The sequence below is a fragment of the Acipenser ruthenus genome, chromosome 25 (assembly GCF_902713425.1).
Source record: "Acipenser ruthenus chromosome 25, fAciRut3.2 maternal haplotype, whole genome shotgun sequence".
Lineage (NCBI taxonomy): Eukaryota > Metazoa > Chordata > Actinopteri > Acipenseriformes > Acipenseridae > Acipenser > Acipenser ruthenus.
The window spans coordinates 22,265,323-22,288,356 of record NC_081213.1 but is presented as its reverse complement, the minus strand read 5'-3'; the positions used below and the strand labels follow the sequence as shown (position 1 = coordinate 22,288,356).

The window sequence follows — 23,034 nt, the reverse complement described above, 5'->3', positions numbered from 1 at the left end:
TAAAAGTGCTACCTTCCTTTTTTATTTTTGAATTACTTGTTTGTTTAAAATGTAAACTGCACCAGTGCACTTGTTGAAGAAGCATCTACACACATAAGAAACATGGGATGTTTGTGGTACTGGGTATATTTATAGAACTAAAACACAGCTGTCCTAAAACGTAGCTTGCTCTATCAGCCATAACTCCAAACATTCAATCATACATTATGAGGTAAGAGACTCTATAAGAAAATAATATATCACCCTTTAGCAAAAACACCCAGAGGGATGGATTTAGAGTTACGGTAATGTAGATAAGTCTTATAATACATATTATAAAATATGTTCTTTAATTTGATATAACGACATTAACAGCAAAAGGACATGGAATAGCTAGTAATAAAAAGAAAAATTCAGAAAACAGTTTCAACTAGTGCAAATATCTTACATGAATGTTTAATGTTGTTTTATGATCCTATTTGTAACTTTAATTGCAACTGGGATATGATTTGCTGGAAACATTTCATGGTAGGACTTGACCCACATGAGCCATTTAAGAATAATTTGTTGCAAAATATATGTGTGATCCCTTATTTATTTCTACACACCTTTGTGGCATACTGAGATTCAAACCAGTCAGTTTTACTGGGATTCGAGTTCAGTTTTTTGGGGTTAAATTTCTATTCTACACAGTGCAACATTATCATCCAAAATCTTACAGGAAGGATATAAAGGTACTCCAAGGATGAGCCTACATCTGAAATGCTTTATGAATATACCAGTCATTGCATTTTGTTCCATACACAATGTAACTGCTTTAGTATTAAAATTGTCATCCAAAAAAATTCATGGATAGGAAAGTTGAACTTGTGGGCTATTTTGAATCCATTTTCTCAGCTTCTTTTTCTTCATCTCTCCAATTGTAGTACCAAAGAGTGACTGTTCATTACCGTCATTTATAGTAATTCTTCTGTCCCATTTACAAAAGGACCTACTAGTTGTATCATCTTTTTTTTTTTTTTTGCAGACAAAACAGGCTGGTTCTGTTTATCCATGGAACCTAAGGTAACGTGTGCAGGGTTTCACACAAGAATGATCCGTGACTTTTCTTGCTACCGTGTCACCTAAAAAGACCAAATATGAACATTGTTAGATTTTGGGGTAACGACTGTTATGCATTTCTAAACATGAGAACATATTACATAAGAACCTCCAAGAATCAGTATCTGATGTTCCAGTTTTCAGGCTAGAGCCTCTTGGAAAAAACTCATGTTGATTGGCTGACAGTTTTAGGGCTGGATTTTGGCCTGTATGCTGATTGGTTGCTTCTTCATATATAAAGAGAGAGAAAGAGAGAGAGAGAAAGGGAGAGAGAGAGAGAAAGAGAGAGAGAGAGAGAGATGAAAAGCTTCTGTCTACTTATAAAAGCAAATAGCCTGGTGTGTGACTAATTTTGAATTAAACTGTCCCACCTTCTTAATAATTGTTTACTCTGAGTTGATCATAAAAGTCAATATTATTGCACCGCTACTAGTACAGACTATAAACAAGGGAAGCATTCTACATCACAAAGAAGCAATGCAAAGCAACCAAGTAAGAGAGATTTTTATAAGATTGTAGCTTGAAAACTGTGAGGTTTGAAACCTGAGAATCCTCATAATCATCATGTTGTCCAACGATGCAACAAACATCTCAAAACGAATCCACTAAAAAGTAAATACGGTAATCTGTCGTGTATCTGCCCATAAATACTCCCAACTATCAGACCTATTAATACTCCTTTTAAGGGGGGGTGAAAACTCTAGAAGACACCTTGAGGAAGCCATTGTCTCTAACAGACCATCTACCCGGAACCTACTTTTAGTTTCACTGCGGTAAACCTTGTTTGTTTGAAGAATTTATTGTGAGTTCTACTGAGCAAGTCTCAATGTAAACGCTCTTCTCATTTCAGTTAGCAAATGCAAAAGTACTGCTCATTGATCCATTGTAACATTTGTCATTCTCAGAAACACTGTGCTTATTCACTGGGTTTCTAGGTTCAGTAAACTAACAAGACAAACCTTTTGTAATAAAATAACATCTACACCTACTGCAAAGTTGAACGCTTGATTAAGCCAGAGCAGATCTTCTCTGTATTTGTAATTTTTGTCTGCACTGTTACCAATTTAAATTACAAACCTTTATTTTTAAAATCTCTATGGGTCTGGCAGTCATAATGCATTTAATTAATGCAAGAGATGTTCAGCTGTTCCTCTACTCTCCTTGCAATTGCTCTCTTAGTGTTTTATACTCTTCAGAACTGTTTTTTATATTTCACCTGTGAATAAATGACACCTGATCAACTGAATAATTCACCAATGGGCTGTGTATTAACTTTCATACTTCAAAAGAGAACAAAGGGCATGAAGTGGTGTCATTTAAATCCATGTATCTCTCATGAGTGACTCATTTAGGGCAGCAGTGTGGAGTAGTGGTTAGGGCTCTGGACTCTTGTCCGGAGGGTTGTGGGTTCAATCCCCAGTGGGGGACACTGCTGTTGTACCCTTGAGCAAGGTACTTTACCTAGATTGCTCCAGTAAAAACCCAACTGTATAAATGGGTAATTGTATGTAAAATAATGTGATATCTGTATAATGTATAATGTGATATCTTGTAACAATTGTAAGTCGCCCTGGATAAGGGCGTCTGCTAAGAAATAAATAATAATAATAATAATAATAATAATTTACACTTTAAAAGTCAAATTATCATAAATAATCAGGAGAGCTGAATATAGCTGATAACATAAAATGTCTCTTCAAAACAATCTTTTTTTCTTTTAAAGGATATGTGATATCATCTACATTTCCATAATAACAGTACAACGTCGCATATCCGACCCCCTGTGGACTGGGGTAGAGGCGGATATGTGAAAAAGTCGGATTTGCGAACATCTATAGAAAAAGCATTTACACATCCATAAATAGGTTAGTGAACAAAAACAACATGCAAACTGCTTTAAACATGGGGACATTTTTTGCTTTAAAAGTAAGCAGATGTAAACAAGATTAGGTAGGGTACAAATACAGTGTTGCGATGCGGTTTGCTATAAGCCATCTCCATGCAAAGCTTTTAAAAAAAAAAAAAAAAAAAAAAAATACAAAACAAACGGTAAATGTACAGTAACCTGCAACTGATGGCTTCTTTCTTAACTCTAGAAGTCCCTGCCTCTCTGGTTCTGCTTTCTTAATATCTCTGTCACGGTACTTTGCGCTCTTTCTTGATATTGCCAACAGCCGATAAGCAGCTCGGTTTGAATATTGCTTCAGCTATTTTAAACAAACATCCGGTAAGCATTGCGTTTATGAAGCTTGCTTTGTTTAATTTAAATGCATTTGAAAGCTACAACAACAGGCTGCCAATATCTACAAGCGTGCAGTCCATCATATAAACACATTGCACAAAAAAATGGCTTTCTCGACTGGTGTATTGAAACGTCAATGTATTCATTTAGCGAGGCGGTTATGTGACAGTCCGATATGCAACGTTCCACTGTATTTAATTTCTTACCTGTTTGGTGAGATACCTGTTCCCTGTCACTTCTTATTGTTGCTTCTGCGTATATCTTTTTTTACTATGCTAGCAAAAAAATACCCTTTTACACCACTTCTGTTATAAAATTGTGAGAAAAAAAGATAGAAGGAATATAATTATGGTATCACTGATTCCAGTGCTTACGTAATGCGTAACTGTGGTAGCATGTAACTGCCTCCTGTGTAGTGCCATTGAAGATCGTTTTATAAGCGACTCCTCTATTGAACTGATCTAGCTGTGCTTTTCATGTCTTACCTTCGTTGTCTTGACCTTGTTGCCAGTGCTGCAGGACCACCCTGTGAGATCGGGAAGCACTTTACACTCTTCACCGTCTTGACACGGATGCATTTGACACCACCACTTCTGCAGCACTATGGAGGCTAACATATTAAAAATGCCGGAGTTAGTAAACTTTACAATACTGATAGCAGCAGAGAGAAAGTAATTCAAATTGCCATTTTTGTTAGTTTGTTTGTTGTGTCAGGACCACCAGATGTCAAGTAGATGGAGGAATGCAATGGCCCAATGCTTGTTTGAATAGTTACCTGGCTAATCACAGAAAACAGGTTAAAAAGACACCCAGTCCATCTTGGTAATGTGTCTAATTTACATAGTTTTACACTTAAAATTGTACACATAAAACCACGTGCTTGATACGCTTGAGTCCAAAACACTGTCTGTTTTGTTTTGTTGTTTGTATTTATTACAAACATTATCCGATTCATTAAATTAAGACCAGCCAATTATATACAGTATGCTGTTACACAGAGACCAGGCTATGGTTTTATAGTTTGGTTTTTCAAAGATTCACATCAATAAATAGAATTATTAAAACAAAAACTAGACAAACTTCTTAGCATGCCCTATAAAGATAAGGTTCAAAGAATTAGTATAATCACAAAAGTGATTTATGACTACAAAGACCTGGCACACGGGATGCCAGCACAGTATTGTATCTGATTTAGTTCAGCATATCCACTGGATGTAGTTTAATGCAATGTGTGCTGTCTACTTCTGGGAATATTCCAGCACAGCTAATGAGCTCTTGAGGTGAAATGTGCAAAATGTCAGAACTGTGTTCCATATTTAGTCTGCCGGAATTTACTGGCCTGGTAAAAACACAGAGAAATGTCACTGACTGTGTCAGAATAAAAGATGTTGCTAAGACTGACAGCTTATGCAATTTTTGAACTTTCCGACTGACAAATGTTATCTCACATTTGAAAAAATGAACAATTTATTTATTTTCATGCCGCACACAGAACGCATGCCTTATATCCGTTCTGAACAACAACAAAAAAGGAACGCATTATAATTATATTTGATATTTTATGCAATAAAAACAAACTCTGCCAAATGGGTTTTTAATTACCGGTAAATTGAACACTGGGGTTTATAACAAGGCCACTCTACTGCATTGTGAGTTTTCTACACCTGTTTTTTTTTTTTTTTTTTTTTTTTTTAAAGCTTCAACAGCATTAAATGGTTTTGAAATCAAACCAAAACATTTATTTGCCTATTTTTTGTTGAAATATTTGTGACATCAAGTGGACATTCTTATTACTACAATCATTCAACATACTAGCTCTACAGAAACAGAAAACACATATAAAAATGACAACAGCAGTGAATTGTGTTAGAACTTAATGTATATATTAAATTATGCAGAAATGCAGTAAGAATGCCATGTATGTTAAAAGCTACTGTATAAATACTGTACATTACCCATATATATACAATACTGTGCAAAAGTTTTAGGCAGGTGTGAAAATGCTGTAAAGTAAGAATGCTTTCAAAAATAGACATGTTAATAGATTATATTTATCAATTAACAAAATGCAAAGTGAGTGAACAGAAGAAAAATCAAAATCAAATCCATATTTGGTGTGACCACCCTTTGCCTTCAAAACAGCATCAATTCTTCTAGGTACACTTGCACAAAGTCAGGGATTTTGTAGGCATATAGTCAGGTGTATGATTAAACAATTATACCAAACAGGTGCTAATGATCATCAATTCAATATGTAGGTTGAAACACAATCATTAACTGAAACAGAAACAGCTGTGTAGGAGGAATAAAACTGGGTGAGGAACAGCCAAACTCAGCTAACAAGGTGAGGTTGCTGAAGACAGTTTACTGTCAAAAGTCATACACCACAGCAAGACTGAGCACAGCAACAAGACACAAGGTAGTTATACTGCATCAGCAAGGTCTCTCCCAGGCAGAAACTTCAAGGCAGACAGGGGTTTCCAGATGTGCTGTCCAAGCTCTTTTGAAGAAGCACAAAGAAACGGGCAACGTTGATGACCGTAGACGCAGTGGTCGGCCAAGGAAACTTACTGCAGCAGATGAAAGACACATCATGCTTAGTTCCCTTCACAATCGGAAGATGTCCAGCAGTGCCATCAGCTCAGAATTGGCAGAAAACAGTGGGACCCTGGTACACCCATCTACTGTCCGGAGAAGTCTGGTCAGAAGTGGCCTTCATGGAAGACTTGCAGCCAAAAAGCCATACTTCCGACGTGGAAACAAGACCAAGCGACTCAACTATGCACGAAAACACAGGAACTGGGGTGCAGAAAAATGGCAGCAGGTGCTCTGGACTGATGAGTCAAAATTTGAAATATTTGGCTGTAGCAGAAGGCAGTTTGTTCACCAAAGGGCTGGAGAGCGGTACACGAATGAGTGTCTGCAGGCAACAGTGAAGCATGGTGGAGGTTCCTTGCAAGTTTGGGGCTGCATTTCTGCAAATGGAGTTGAGGATTTGGTCAGAATTAATGGTATCCTCAATGCTGAGAAGTACAGGCAGATACTTATCCATCATGCAATACCATCAGGGAGGCATCTGATTGGCCCCAAATTTATAGTGCAGCATGACAACGACCCCAAACATACAGCGAAAATCATTAAGAACTATCTTCAGCGTAAAGAAGACCATGGAGTCCTGGAAGTGATGGTATGGCCCCCACAGAGCCCTGATCTCAACATCATCGAGTCTGTCTGGGATTACATGAAGAGAGAGAAGCAACTGAGGCTGCCTAAATCCACAGAAGAACTGTGGTTAGTTCTCCAAGATGTTTTGGCCATCCTACCTGCCGAGTTCCTTCAAAAACTGTGTGCAAGTGTACCTAGAAGAATTGATGCTGTTTTGAAGGCAAAGGGTGGTCACACCAAATATTGATTTGATGTAGATTTTTCTTCTGTTCACTCACTTTGCATTTTGTTAATTGATAAATATAAACTATACTATAACTATATATTGATATATTAACATGTCTATTTTTGAAAGCATTCTTACTTTACAGCATTTTTTCACACCTGCCTAAAACTTTTGCACAGTACTATATATATATATATATATATATATATATATATATATATATATATATATATATATATATATATATATATATATATGCTGGCACCTACAGTCTGTGCTGTATTGTAAAGACCAACCAAGAAATGTGCTTCCTCTGACAGCAACGTGAACATTAACATTTAAAGAGAGTGCAGGTGACACACATTGCTACATATCATGCAATACATGTTATCAGTTGTACATGGAAGGATGAAGCAGCTTATTGCTGATTCTCAAAATAGGATTCTAGTGTATGGATCAAGCCGTTCCAGTTGCTCGATCTCATTGTTGAGCACTAAAATCCATCTCTTTCAAGAATGATAGTCACTCTAGGTTCAAGTAAAGGGTAATAGGTCTGTAAAAAAAATAAACTATACTGATATGCAATTTTACTGTTTGATATAATTACAAATGAAGAAAGCCTTAATAAGAGTGGGCAGATTTAAAATATACTACTGTATAATCCTGTGTTGAGTTCAGTCTCTTAGACACCAATCTAAATCCATTGAACATATTGGATTGGATTATATCTACAGCCTTAACAAAACGTCAAAAAACCTTGAAATGACCTGCTAAAGATTGGTATTGATCTGTGCCAGTAATACTGAATTTGACACAGGTTAATACAATGTAGATCAGTTGAGCCACATATAGTAATTATGTACTTTTCTTCCTATGTTTTAAATATTTTTTATAATAAATGTTGAGAATTTGAAGGAAAAAAATGTTTCAAAGAAAGGTTTTAGATGATCTGGCTCTATGTTCAAGCTCTTATAGAATACTACAGATAGGAATGGTGCAAGCACCCTCCACTGGCCAAAGTGTCACAGCACTTTAGAAAGTGGTACTGCACAGTCAAAAAAAATACTGTAGGAATGTGCAACATACCAAACTAATAAAAAAAAAAAAAAGTGGTCTTTTGCTCAAATCTTTTAATAATATACAAAAGCATAGTGTGTTCAAAACTGTTACTACATTAACAGGTAGTGCATTGGATTTCTAGGGTAGGGAGTCTGTGCTTTAATGTGCCAATACTTGCTTGAATGCACCATTGTTTTATTTCACGTCTGACCTCTAAAAAAAGCTTTTGGTAACTACAGTATGTATAGCTACAGAAAAAAATATATATCATTTATTGTAAGGTAATTTATTGAGCTCAGTTCTACCTTGACAGATCAGGGAGGTCCAAGCATCGTCACTAATCTGTTCAATAACCCAGGTTCAAACTAAGGATCACTTTAGAATCGCTGTAGCCTTTAACACAAGTATACACTTGTCCTGGCCTGGAGTTGAAATGTGGGTTGCTACATGATTAGCATTAGCACTGGTCTCGCTTTTCTTTTGTTAAAGATCACTTGGTTCTTTTCTTCCTTTTTTCCCCACAAGGCCTGATTGCAGCTAGACCACTGGAATGCATCTGAGCTACAGCACAGACACGTACTGGCACCAGTAAACAACAGCAACTTTTACTGCTCTAACACTCTTTGAAATATGTGCATTAAAGTGTACAATACGAACAAACAGCCCAAGACCTTCAACAGAAGAAAGGGGAAAGAATTCACGTTAATACTTTGGTTAGGACTCAAATGTTCCCTTATTTGTCAAAAGGCTGGGGATTTTTAAAAGCCTCGGCTGCTTAAAATGACACGTACAGGAATGCACTTTTCCCAGTCTGTGAATGCTGATGATATTAAATGCAGACGTTTGTTCCCAAGAGCATGGCACTTACAAAAGCAAGGCACAATACAGCAGTGTGGAGTAGTGGTTAGGGCTCTGGACTCTTGACCGGAGGGTCGTGGGTTCAATCCTAGGTGGGGGACACTGCTGCTGTACCCTTGAGCAAGGTACTTTACCTAGATTGCTCCAGTAAAAACCCAACTGTATAAATGGGTAATTGTATGTAAAAATAATGTGCTATCTGTATAATGGGAAATAATGTATAATGTGATACCTTGTAACAATTGTAAGTCACCCTGGATAAGGGCGTCGGCTAAGAAATAAATAATAATAATAATAATAATAATAATAATAATAATAATAATAACTAAGTATTCTTCAAACTTCCCCATATAGGTCTGCAAGCACACCTCAGAAAAGACCTAAACACCCCCTATCATTGAGTCCTGGGCCTCAATCAAGCAGACCGGTACTGTAATTAGGCTTTGGTTTATCCACATTAGCATTCACATAATTTAAGAAACACAATGTATTTACGAGATGTGATGAGGATTTGGAATGACAAACCTGACTTAAACATTTACCTTCTACACATGAAGGCCTTGCTCTCGTTGTACCTGCAACCTGCCCTGGAAAGCAGGAGCACTTGACCGTTTGGGATCGCTCCTCGATCTTGTTTTTATTACAGCACCGGTGTATAGCAACAACTTCACAAGTCCCCTGTTTGACCTGGTGGTAGCCTGAGAGAGAAACAACAATTCAAATATGTAGTGAAACAGTGCATGCTACAACAAACCATACACCTACAATCCAAAGAATTATTCTTTTCATGAAGAAATAATTTAAAAATATGTACGTATTTATTTCAGAAGCCTTCAACTGGTATGTTGTATTGATTTTTGAATTTTCAAAAGGCTACCTGTATTTCTTCATCAACTAATGGTTCAAATTATTAAATATAAATGATGTGTTAAGGTTATACAGAAATTAAAATCCCTGTGCTAATTAACATCATCCATCAGGAGTTATGTGGAAGAGCAGGGTTTTAGCTAACAGATACCAGTAGCTATATAAATCCCCTAAAAAAGAACCACAGAGACCAGTTTGGACCTTACACATGAAGACAAAGAAAGGTGACTCTTTACAGTGGATTAATCGCGAATGTGAAATTATATAAAGCGGTTTGTATTTAAAATGAATTCAAATTCCAAGACGAGTGGAACCAGACGAGTGGAATGAGAAGGAGTGGTTAACGGCCTACGGTCTGAATGGATGGAGGTTTGTACGCGAAGAGCTACTGGAATAAGGGGAGGGAAATGTAACAAACACTCTTAGAATTTGAACATAGTAAAAGCAGTGGTGTGTGAAGAACAATGTGAGCCATATGAGCATGGTGTAAATCCTGTTCACAGCAGGTTGACAGGGACCCAAAGCACTAAACTGGCCTCTGAGCTCCCACAGGGCTGTAGAGGGATAGACTACCGGTCTGGCCCTCAAGAAATCCTGACCTCCCAGGCCGGGCCCTTGCCTGCAGGGTTCAGCAGCTTGGTAACATCATTGTCTCTCTTTTTAGAAAAAAAAAACAAAAACTTGCCAATAACACTTGCACAGTAATTTGTTACATGGACTTTATCTCCAACACCAAAAGAATGTGTGCCAAAGATTTATAAATTTTAAAATAACCCAATTGCAGCTTTTTAATTCTTCCTTTCGAATGCAATACCACTGCTCAAGTCTTCTGCAAACAGTCCTAATCCACTGTCTTTTCATTATACAGCTTTTGTTTTTTCAGAATGACCTTTTTCCATCACCGTGGTTTAAAGTGTGTTTGCCTTTTTCTCTCCAAAGCCATTTTGCTGATTCCACGGACTAAAAGTAGCATTTCTTCACTCTGCTCCTGTTTTCTCATCCCAGCAGTTTGCAGTCTTATCTCCTCAGCTATACATAGTGGTCATGGATTACCCTTTATCCTGCCTGTCCCCAGTGAGGCTAAGCATTCTGTTATGTGTGTAAACCTACCATAAAATGAAAAAAAGCATGTTTTACCAGACAGACGTTACATAAGACTGGATAGAGTGAGCTACACTGCAGAAATGCTGGGCTTTGTTTATCTGTTTAAGTACAAAGAAGCAAGATATAGCTAAAAAACGCAATGAACTTGTTTTTCCTACATTACAACACTTTGCATATCAGATAGGCAATATATCCATAGTTTTTCATATTTTACAAAACAGAACTAAACATATTTGACAACTTGTTAAAATGCACTGCGATCATGCATAAAATGCATTGACGACTGTAAATATATATTGTATAAGACTAACCCTAGATCTAAATTTAACAACATTCATCACAAACGCCAGTAATCTCTTTCAATTTTAAATAAATAAATAATTTTTTTTTTTTTTTGTGCAATTTATGTTGAACATACTATAAACGTGTCATCGCCAGCAAGTAAGCACCGGTTGACTTTTCAGCAAGATTAAGCTTAGAAAAGACTACTCTGCACTGTAATTAAGTTTTGATAGCCTTGAATAAACCATAGAACCATAGAACCACACTTAATTACCAGGCTGCGAGCCGGTTCCTCTGTCTTCTTACCAAGCACTAAGTTCTGATCCGATTTACTTTTCTGTTTGATTTGTTTGTTCTTATCACCGCAGCTTTTTCTACTGCACACACTATTTCTGACATCATGGTAAGCAAGTGAAATTTGCATTTAAATGCAATTTTATAAAAACAGGGCTGTATTGAGCTCAAACCAGGCCCCGGGAAAAGGACACAGCATTGTTAAAACAAAGGAGGACAGTGAACCTGCTCTGAAGATACATACTGTTGAGTGCTTTCTGATGATAAGCAAAAGGCTGTTAAAAGTGATTTTCTCCCCGCGTATAATAGATGGGCAGATGGCCTAAGGTTATCATAAAAAAAATTGGGCAGAAACATGGCTTTAAGCTGGAGACAGGCCAATGTATGGATAGTTTCTGTTAAAAAAAAAATACAAAGGACTTCCACATGTGAGCAATAGAGTCATTCTTTGGGTTTATACATAGAGGTTATTTTTTTCACTAAACTAAAAATATATATTTGAATACGTGCTGGTGTAATATGTACTTTGTTTCCAACTTTAAAGAGTTTGGCTATTTAGCTTGCCGTCAACCTAGATGCTCAGGGGCAAAACCACAAAGAAAAGGCCCTATAAATTCTCATTTGTAAACCAGACAGTCCTCTAAAGTTACCCGAGGAAGCTCTGTGAAAAGGGCAAACTCTGACCGAGACTGAAGAAAATAATACTAGCAGAACACCAAGTCATTTTTATCCCTGCTGTTGTACCCCCTCAAAAAATAAAATTGCTTCACGAACACAAACTGTATAACCATGTAGATACATACAGCACCCCTACAGTACATCTAAAACTGTAATAACTTGCAGTCAAACACAGGAGACCTTTTCAAATGCATGAGTAAACTAATTACTTAGATGTAATGCGCTTGTATATTTTAGCCTTGACGTCTGAAATGTAGTACATGTGGTTTGTTCCTAGGCATTAAGTACTGCCTATACAGCAAGAAATTACTTTTTTTTTTTTTTTAAATACCCTCTATTGACTAGGCCAGCCTTTCGTTCTACCAATCATTACCGTTATCAGTGTGATAGCACAGAATGCAGAGGCGCTTTGAGGCCAGAGGAGTTAAGTGTAACTATTTGCTCATTTTTTATCAGCTGACTACATCTGAACCAAATTACATTTGGTCATGCTAAGCACAGATGCCTTTGAAAAAGAAAAATGAGAGTCAAATGCTCTTCTGTGGATAACTCAAGAATACCCTGGGGCACACCAGGCTTCAGTTGAGGGACATTTTAAGTAGGCCTACTTAGAAAACAATATATGCCCATAGGGACCGTATTTACCTGCTCTGTTTCATGGCTCCTGCTGGAAAGAAGCAAGGTGTCATCATCAGTGGTATAAACATACTGAACAGCAACACAATGCTGCTGATGTCCTGTTACATTTAGTGGCACTCGCACACTCTAATTGTCACTTTCTTACAAAGAAGAATATGAAACAGAGTCATTATTAATGGTATCTCACGGACTGGCATGTACCCAGTTTAAGCGTGGTAGTGTTTGAGAGAGCCCTAGCCACACTACAAAACGACAGCTCAACCGTGCTGTTCTGTTTTCAAGATTGCTGTGATCCAATTGAAACATGAGAAAGGTCCTGACCCTCAACCCAGACTGCAGCAGTCCCACAAGATATTTTTTTAAATGTATAATGAGTCTGTATCTTCTAGATTTTTTGTTAGTAACATATTATTTAAAAAAAAGCACACAAAAATGAATTTGATTGGATAAGGATATAAATAACGGATCCCATAAAACTAAAGAAAACTGTAAGCTAGTACAAACTGTTAAAGGTAGCATCTTGCACAATAGCTACAGAAAAATTCTCCAAAACAAAGGCATTCCCATTGTAGGCATGGAATGTCTTGTGGCTGTTATGCCACACTACAAAGTGTTGTAGCTTTCCAGTGACTTAATTAGGTCACTGGGGGCAGTTCTTTAACAGGCAAAGATAAGAAAGGTACAGCCCTACACAATCTGACAGTTCATGATACCAATTTACAATAGATCACTTTTAATAGCGTGTATGCTGACGCTTCAGAATCAGTTTCATTTGACATATTCTGAAATTGACAAGGACAGCTATAAACTATTAGCGATTCAGGTACTGCAGAGACTGTATACTGTAAGTTATGGAAAGAAACTATTAAAAACTAGACTGCTAAACTGGATTAGGAAAAAAATACTAGTTGTGTTAGTTGGGTTAGTTCATCACACATCTAAAATAAATCTCAATAGGCTACTACTTACTTGATAATACAACAGATTTTACAGCAGTTATGGTATTGCAAAACTCTAAGACTCAAACCCCTGTTGGGAAATCTAAAAGCGCTCACTTCCCGATATGTTGCATAAAGTCTTTGTCATGAGACAGCATCAGTCAGCTCCCATGAAATCAATCTTTTGGTGTAAACTCTGCATATTGAAATTATTTGTATGTTAACATTTTGCATTCCAAGGTTGAATAAGTGCTTGAATTTGCAAGTGAGAATTGTTTTAAACCCTAAACATTGTGACCATAAACCAACGACACATTGATGCAATGGATGAATTATTGTGTGACAGACAGCGATGGATGAATTATTGTATAATTTATCATCCAAAACCATATCTTTCTTTTGTCAATAACTGAACTGCCAGTTATGCAAGTCAGACATTTTACATTTGTCAATTTGAGTACATTATCCACTGAAGTGACCCATATTGAGATACGAGGATCGAGATATTACAAAAATAAAATATTGGGCCAGGCTGGATTTGTAAACCAAATAGTGCTCTACAAAAACTAAATGATTAGACACTAATGATGTACTATTGTTTTCCAATAAGATCATGGGGATTCATATTCTTTCAATGCTTTTCAATTAAAAATCAATCACAAACTGAAACTCTGCAGTTTTGGGAGTACATTCAAAGTGACGGAAAACCAGTAAGCCAACAGAAAAGCAGTTTTTTTGTTACTCTATGGTGTGCAATATTTAATAAGCAACTCGCATTTAAGAAGGGATGTAACCACTAGAGCGAGCCGATTTATCTCCATCCTTTTCATCTTCTAGTAATTTCAATCTGATTTCTGTTCCTCTGTCTTCTTATCAAGCACTAAACAACATCATGAGATGCTGTCTCTGCTGCAAATTATTTTGCTTGCTTCTTTCCTTGCAAAATGTCGTGTCTCCTGTGCCTCATCAATCACCCTGACATTATCTCAGTTTAACACCCTGAATCGTGGAAATCAGAAAGTTTATGCAAATCTACAGGTTGTTCTCATGGCTGAATGGCTCTGAACCAGAGCTTCATTTATACGTAAATCTCTTCCAAATAAAATGCACCCTCCGTGCCGTCTCAGTCTGTCAGGAATAAAGGAGCCTACTGCTGCCTGTTTAGTACTTAATACTATTTTGTTTTGACACATGGCCCAGCGATATCAATACATTTGAATGCACTTCTTCAGAGCATCTTCCTGTGTTGTACAATAACTTACTGTACATTGCATGTCTGCCTTTAAAAGGGTAGCAAGCTACATTCTAACACCTGTGATACAGTTCCTTTAAACTGGTGTTTAATATGTTCATTTTTATACAGGTACAGGCTGGTCAACGGAAATGAGAAAAAGATTGTCAAGAGTTAAACTGGCTTACATACATAGGGCGGTATCTATTCCACTTGAACAATAAGATGTTTTCATTTTTTTATTATTATTATTATTTATTTCTTAGCAGACGCCCTTATCCAGGGTGACTTACAATTGTTACAAGATATCACATTATATTTTACATTCAATTACATTATTTTTTACACATTATTTTTACATACAATTACCCATTTATACAGCTGGGTTTTTACTGGAGCAATCTGGGTAAAGTACCTTGCTCAAGGGTACAGCAGCGAGGACACTGCTGGGATTGAACCCACGACCCTCTGGTCAAGAGTCCAGAGCCCTAACCACTACTCCACACTGCTGCCCCCCTAACCACTACTCCACACTGCTGCCCCCCTAACCACTACTCCACACTGCTTTTTTGTTTTGCTTCATCACAATACACCCCCCACCCCCCCTTAGCTGTTTGGAAAAGGTCACCTTGCTGATGTGAAAATGTGCAGATTTCAGCCAAGAACCGTCGAGATTGATATGGTGAGGCTGGCCATTTATTAGCAGAAATATGTCTCTAAGCAATTCAGTGGGAATACCCTCATTTATAAAGAGCAATAAACCAAGTGATCATCATAAATTCTTGGTGCATGATAGCTACACAGAAACCACTATCTATCTGTACACACTGTACTTGCACTTACTGTACTGGTAAAAGATGCTGAAAATCTTATGGATTTCAGCTGCTTGTTTTTTTTTCACCTCCAAAACCCCCCCCCCCCAGGCTTACTAAAACAGAGGTCCATGAAGGTTGGGCCAGACTGAAATAGCCTTTCCCTTCTGACACCCAGAGACTGAACCCTTAGCAAAAATTGCTATAAGATAAAAATCAAGCTTTTTTTTCTACAATGCCAACTTATACAGTGTCATTGATCAACTGACTTTTTTAATACAATAGTAAACTCCATCCTGTCTTTATCAGAAGGCAGATTAATTACACAAGGATGCAAGGAACTGTGGATAGGTGACCAAAACGTTTTATTTTACTCCACCTGTATTGCTTTTCCATTTTGAAAATGGGATACAGTGTACAAAATACTAGCACTCTTCACCAGCGATTGCCAGTGTAGCTAGCTGCACTTAATGGGACTGAACCAGAACATTACATATTTTACATTAACTATTATAACATTGAATTCACAGCACAAAAAACTATTTGCAAAATGTCAGTAACACATGTTCTACTTACACAAATTAATTAATTGAACTTGAACTTAAATTAATGAGTATCGGAATTCAAACACTAAATACTGCTTCAACTATACAACAGCTGTTTTCAGGTTCTGAACAGGCCATTTTTTGTCTTTTAGAGCCACCTAGTGGACATATAAAATATTGCAAGGGAACAAAGAGAAAACAATATACAGCACAAAACAATGCAAAACAATTCAGGCTAACTACATTATAGGAGATATAGCAACAGGTTACAGTATTTTAAAATGATTATGTTGAAGGAAAAATGCAATTGTTTAACAGTGCTTTATATTGTACAAAATACATTCAATCGGTATACCTATGCACATTTTTGTCTGGTTTAAATACATATGTATGATTCATGCACTGTATTTTATAATACAGATAACCCTTAAAGTTCATCAATAACTATAACACCACACAATTCTAGAATATGTACAAGTGCTATAAGAAAATGTATAATATAGTATTACAACCCTGAATTAAATTTCCAATACATATATTACTTTGTAATCTTTTTTTTTTTTCGTTTAGTTCAGACTATGTGAAACACAATGGAATCTATTTTTATATATTAAAAAAATGCTTGTCTTTTAAAGTCTACCCCCTACTGGATCCACAGAACAGTAAATGTGACCTTCAAAGTGCGTGCAGACTGAAATATGGTCCAATTAACATATTCTGCATTATTCTCTGAAACTTTGGAGTGTGAAAGTTGTTTAATTAAAAAAACAAAACAAAAAAAAAAACGCATCAGTCACTTGTACTGTAATGCTACAGACGTTTAAATGTTGAATAAGTTCACCTTGTTATAAAGGAAAACATTGACATTAGGGTGTATTTTACATATAGTTAATGATTCAGCTTTTTTTTTTAAAAAGTGACGCTTGAACTCATGGCACACTAAATAATTTACATGACATGGTCATTTCATAGCCACAAGGGAAGAACATAATGAGGAATTATGCAAACCAGAATCAGGTTTGCTTGTGGGTGCCAATTAGTTGCTAGCCATGAACTTAATTTTAGCCACGGTGCTCCTTTTTGGGTTGTCTTCCATTACCTGAAGTCATACATATTAATATGCTTATTACTGAAGTTAGTTCTCAACAGTTTTCTTTTTCAAAGCATTGTACTTGGTATAGTACAAACAGGCTGAATCCCAGAAACACAGACGGATGTCATGTGAACAAAATCACAAATCGGACCACACTTAAAATACTTCAGATGGTTATTTCCCTTTCTTTTAGGGACCAACGTGTTGAGGATTATTGCTGTTATAGGTCTATGAAAATAGATCACCTTATTAAAATTGCCCAACATCCTCTAATCCTTGGTCTAATTAGCTTTTCTTTTGTACTTCGATGTATAAAGAAGATGTGTCTAGCGAGTTGAAGAGAACACAAGTCTTTTTGTCTTGTTTTTATTGCGGCCTTATTGTTGTTCAAACCTGTAGTTCAGAAAACAAGTCCTTCGTTAATTGGCCCCTGATGCACTTAATAAGAAGTAAGGACTTTACCTGTCTGTCCTCTGGGAAAGTGGTTTGCAGCGGACATCAGCTTACAGCACAACGCTAACATGTAGACCAGCAAGAGCCAGTAGGACAGCTGTACTGTTCTGGTGTGAAACTTCATCCTGAAGAACAAACCCTGGAAATAGATTTAAAAGAAATAAAACTGTCAACATGCTAGCAAATCCTGTGGCACAGCCAAAAAAATGCTCTATACCAGGTGTATTTCAGAACATAACCCACATCCTGTGTATCATGGAAATGAAATTGGTTAAACCCCTCGTAAAACACTTGCCACATACATAATGCACATTTCTTATATACTACTATTAAAAAAAAAATGTAACTTACTATATATACGCAACTATAAATCAAGTGTACTGCGCACCTTGTATATAATGTGTAACCCTTATAAAACACACAGAAGTGCTCCCATAATTGTTAAAGGGTCAGTATTACATTCTTAAACAATATGGTTATGCTGTTTTATTACAATTTTGCAGTATACTCGTGGTCCAGGTAAACTACCTAGCAGAAAGAGTTTGATGCTCAAAGACTATTGTTGCTTTTATAAAATGGACTTGATACTGTATCTGGCGCTTCCTCAAATATTTCCCTGAATATGGTCTTTGAATACAATGAACATTTTTTTAAAATTATTTTATTAACGTTTCTTATAAGTTTAACTTTAATCTCATCAGTGGTTTCTTGCCCCCCTTTTTTTTAGCCTTTTTGCATCTATTAGCCCCCGGTAACCTGTTTCTTGAACAAAGCACAGTAGCATAGAAGAAAAGGACAAAAAGTGACTCACTAAAATAAGATGAGGCTGAAGGTACAGATTAAAAACAAACTTACAGGTCCACTTAGTTAGTCTATAGGGAGTGCATAATGAGCAAGCGGGTTGTAAAAAATAATCCCCAGTGTGGAATCTGACCTCACAGCTCGGAAAAACTACTTATACAAGCCCAGGAGAACACAAACAGTTTTATTAAGAGAAACACCTTGCATCTTTATATTCTTTACAGAATTAATATAACAAAGCATTAGTACTTTTACCAGTACGAATAATTGAGCGTGGCAGCCCTTTAAACCCTGTGTAGTAGTACAGCATACTTGGGGTACTTTAATAATTGATACAAAAGCTTGTGCTTTTTAACAAAACACTTTCTTTTCTTACAATCAAGGTAAAATATATGGTAGCTTTAGTATGAGCATGTTTTTATGTGTAAGTGCTTTAATAATTATTAAAAATTATGGTTTTCCACTGGAAGTGAGAGTTTTCTGTCACAATCCTTCTCTATACTGACCTTTTACATATTTCCAGATTTTTTTATTTTTATTTAGAGGATTGGTGGACACACAAAAAATGAAGAAAAAAACGAAAACAGAAGTAATAGTTCTTACCTTTCTGTCTGTTTCAGAATAGCATCTAAACTGAACAGGTTTACTTCAGTAAATTCTTCACCATAAGCCAGACATGCTACAAGAAATCACCATGGCTACTTTTCTGTTCAGCCTTGCTATAATGTAACCTACAAGGAACACAATGGCATTGTAAAGAAGCGTTTCAAAATGTCGTGTTACATGGTTAATTTGTACTATTGGCTTAAGATCAAAGTTGCCATTAGATTTCTCCAAGGCCAAATATTTTTTTCTTCATTTCTCTCCAGAACATAATTGGTCTTTTCTAACAGAACAACATCTACTTTTAGATTGTTCCACTTTGTAAGTGATGGGGGTTCCTTCTCCTTCCAGCAAATCCCAACAGCTTTTTGGGCTGAGTTTGGGCTTTGCTAATATTAAGGTCTTCAGTAAGACCTAATAAGGCCAAAGCAAGAGACCTGTTTAAAGGGATGTTTAAGGCCAAATACTGTGAACCTAATAATTAGGACTGACAACGCTAATGTATGCTATTACTTTACTGGGCTAATTGTGACTGATTTTAAATGTGCATTTGATCCTTTTGTAGTTGGTGCCAAAATTATAATAATGCATTGCATGTCTACAAAACACCCATGTACAACGTGCATGTGAAAATAAGTTAGCCATTTGGGGCTATTGATTTGTGGTGCTACTGAACTATTAGACTTATGTTTTATCTACCCCCAAGAACAACCTGACCCCTCCAATATCAAAATATAAAAAAAGACTACCAGCAGATTAGCCCAGCATCTATGTAGGCTGGACTGAGTACAACGCCTGTATTTAAAATATAAAAGTTGATTGTAACATGTCAGTCGTATCTCTTGCAAAGCAATATAAAGAACACTTGATAAAATAAAAATGACATGGCACTTTGGATTTGCTTGTACCAAATAAAACTTCCCAGGTGTTCAGAATTGTTATAAAACACTGAAAGTTGCATGGCTTATACAGTCATTTTAGATCACACACTTATAGACGATACTGGGTTTCATATTGAACAATCAGTAATCTTTTTAATAGGCAAATACAGCAATAATGGCAAATAGTAAAATGTACCAACAGCATACACGCTACACATTAAAACAACAACACTGTGAAAAAGGAACGCTACCTGTTTCAATGTATTTAATCAATTTTAAAGTGTTAAACAAAGTGGGAAACAAGACTTAAAATCACAACATAAACCAAATAAAGCAACACAAATGTACATGAGTACAAAACAAAGCCATGTGTACTTTTATTGAAATGCGATCCTAACAACTTTCTTCGGAAGTGACCAGAACTAGTATAGTAGATTCATTGCTTTCATTATTGCTTACTAATTCCCTAAGTGTCAAATGACTGTATTGCTTAATTAAACCCAGTGTGATATCAAAGGCATATAAATTGGAATGCTATATGGCAACTGTTAGCCTAATTAAAAAGTATCCAAAATGGTGTAATAAAAAACTGAATAAAACAATGTACTCATCTTAATTGAAATATTTAGTTCATGTTCTTAAATAATACAGTCAGGTAATACAGTACTTTAAGAAGGTGAAGTAAAATTCCATTAATCTTAATAATGTTAATGTATGTGCATCCACTGACATGCATGGAAGACAGCAGTCTTACCTGGGATCATTTCAAACTATCAATGTGTCCCCAGAACAGTGTAGCCTGTATTCTAGCATTAAAATCTGTATATCACCTATCAGATCTTTTGCTTTCTTAGCTCCTTCATTTGCAGTATAGTGAGGGCGAGCTGAGAATGCAAAGCTACTGCATGAAGGTCATGCACAGGCAGCAGTGGCAGCGACAGTGTGGGAAACCTTTACAATCCTTATTATATTCTGTAACCTCGCCATCTGCATAGAAACTCCCAGCTGCTGCATCAGCTTTGCTCTGGCACCCAGCACATTCTCTGAACTAAAGTCAATGCAAATCCTAGTGGTCAATTTGTGATCAGGACCCCCGTCCACCAGGTCCACTTTCATTTCCAACAGGTCAGACAGATAATGACTCTGTTACAACCAGAGCAAGTCAGAGACTGAACCCCTAGGTCTCAGAGCCTATGTCTTACTTAGTAAACTTATCAAGACTCAAACACCAGACCCCCCCCCCCACTGTGATTTAAAGATTTAAAATGTAATGCACCCTGCATTCCTGACATATAAAATAATGTATTATAAAATCTATCAGAGGCCTTCACTATATCCATTTTTGAAATATTCAATAATACCAACACTGGCTAATTCTGACACAATAACAACTAACGTCCTCTGAGGGTTGAACCCAGTCGGTAACTGGGACCCAGCCGCGAGTCCGAGCCTATAACGACTCTCCGAGAAGTCAAAGAACCCTGTGTTTTCAGGGGCCCGGAGGCCATTAGGGCTAGACTTGACTCCATAGGGGAGGCTCTCTGGGTTGGAGTCCGGCCTGTCCTTTTCTCTCTACCTTGTCTAGAGCCCCAGCCTCCAATCCTAAGTTGCAAAAAACACTCCCTTCCTCTCACAGCCCTGGCTCTCGCCCCATGAATTCAAAAACATCTTTTATTAAATGTCTCCATATATCCACAAGAATCACACCAATCCAAGCAATACACACTTGAAATCCAGAGCTGAAAAACACAGGCATACTTTATCTGACAGTGGCTTTGCAAAGCAAATCATTCTCTTGGCCTATAGTGCGTGATTTCTACTATTGTACCTCCAGTACTGTAATTATTTTCAATGACTTGCACTTCACAGTCAATTCACAAATCTCTAAAAAGGTAAAAAGTGTGCCCTCTGTGGTAAATGAATCAGTGTCATCATGTAAGACCATAGCATTTCATTTGACAGAGGTCTTAGAAGTCAGACTATTCATGTAGTTTTCCTTGTGGGCCCTAAACAAAGCAATTTTGTTAACATAATTTGTCTATAATTGTCAGAAAAGTGACTATAAATTATAACAGTAGTTTATATTATTTGTATTATTATTAGCAGTCATATTGCAAAAAGTAGAGACACTTTTTTTTATTATTTGATCATCTCCCAATGGTTCAGCTTTAATTTTTTTAACATCCATATGGTTTTCTGCTGAAATATATGTATATGTCCATTAGATGTTTGATTTTGCGCACTAATAGTTTCAAAAAGCAAATCTGCCATTGATATAAACCAGACCCATCGTTATTCTAATCGCATATTACAATAATTACTGCAGAGCTATGTAATCACATGTGCATTTACAGCTGGAAATCACCTATAAACTAAAAGGTGAACAAGCACTGCTTTATGGAGAAGGGAGGTTAGAGTGAAAATCAAAACATGCAACTGCAAATTATATATTTCATTCAGGTAACCTGCAGTTTAACACAATTTACATTTAAATGTCTTATTATCTGTAGCAAAGTATTTCCAGTGCTTTCCTTTTTAAAGCTGCAATCAAGTGCCATATTTAAGTAACTAATTTACTTTGATCTGTGCAAATCTTGGTATGGAAAGTAGATGCATAAAGCTTTGCAGATTGGTGTCATTCTCGTTGTCTAATTGGAGGTTATGGAGTCAATGCATTTAGCTAACTGTAAGATTCCACTTATACAGTCCTGATATGTTGTAGGTTTTAAACTTTATTGCCCTGTATATGTTTTATTGCATATGGAAAAATGTATCTCATGTTGTCTACAGTTTAATATGATGGGATATGAAAGACCACCAGGTTAGCAATAAAACCGATATGAACATTTGTATAAAGTGACTAAATGAGATTCTATAACTATTACTGTTTTTGATATTATGGTTTCCCATCAAATACTGACACATATTAAAAATAATCCACTCTGTTGAATAGTGCAAGGTGAATGTAAGCAACTGTTATGATGGGAGGACAGTGACATGTGTTCTCAACCACCATAAGAAGCTAACACCAGGGTATAGAGGAGCACCACTAATTCTAGTCAGAAACGTGCTGCAGTAGTGGCTCCTATCTAGAACTTGATGCATACTTGTATTACTGCCCAGCCCTGCTAAATATTTAAATCATCCTGTATACATAATATTATTCATTATGAGGTGGTATAT

At 36.5% G+C, this 23,034-nt stretch overlaps 1 protein-coding gene across 5 annotated transcripts in view; it reads right to left on the bottom strand.

Annotated features, from left to right (window-relative positions):
• Positions 1 to 312: 312 nt before the first annotated feature.
• Positions 313 to 23,034, bottom strand: part of LOC117414201 (chemokine-like protein TAFA-4) — a 28,758-nt gene continuing 6,036 nt past the window's right edge. For 4 of the 5 annotated variants that reach the window (XM_059000104.1, XM_059000100.1, XM_059000102.1 and 1 more), the window contains 5 exons: positions 18,971 to 19,098; positions 17,576 to 17,705; positions 9,173 to 9,328; positions 3,808 to 3,932; positions 1,185 to 1,307 (listed from right to left, as the gene is read on the bottom strand). In XM_059000104.1, the coding sequence (XP_058856087.1) occupies positions 1,269 to 1,307; positions 3,808 to 3,932; positions 9,173 to 9,328; positions 17,576 to 17,690 (435 nt within the window). In that variant the 5' untranslated portion in view covers positions 17,691 to 17,705; positions 18,971 to 19,098 and the 3' untranslated portion in view covers positions 1,185 to 1,268. Of the gene's footprint in view, positions 1,104 to 1,184; positions 1,308 to 3,807; positions 3,933 to 9,172; positions 9,329 to 17,575; positions 17,706 to 18,970; positions 19,099 to 23,034 lie in introns of those variants that run through there. The other variant, XM_034024002.3, reaches the window with a different exon arrangement.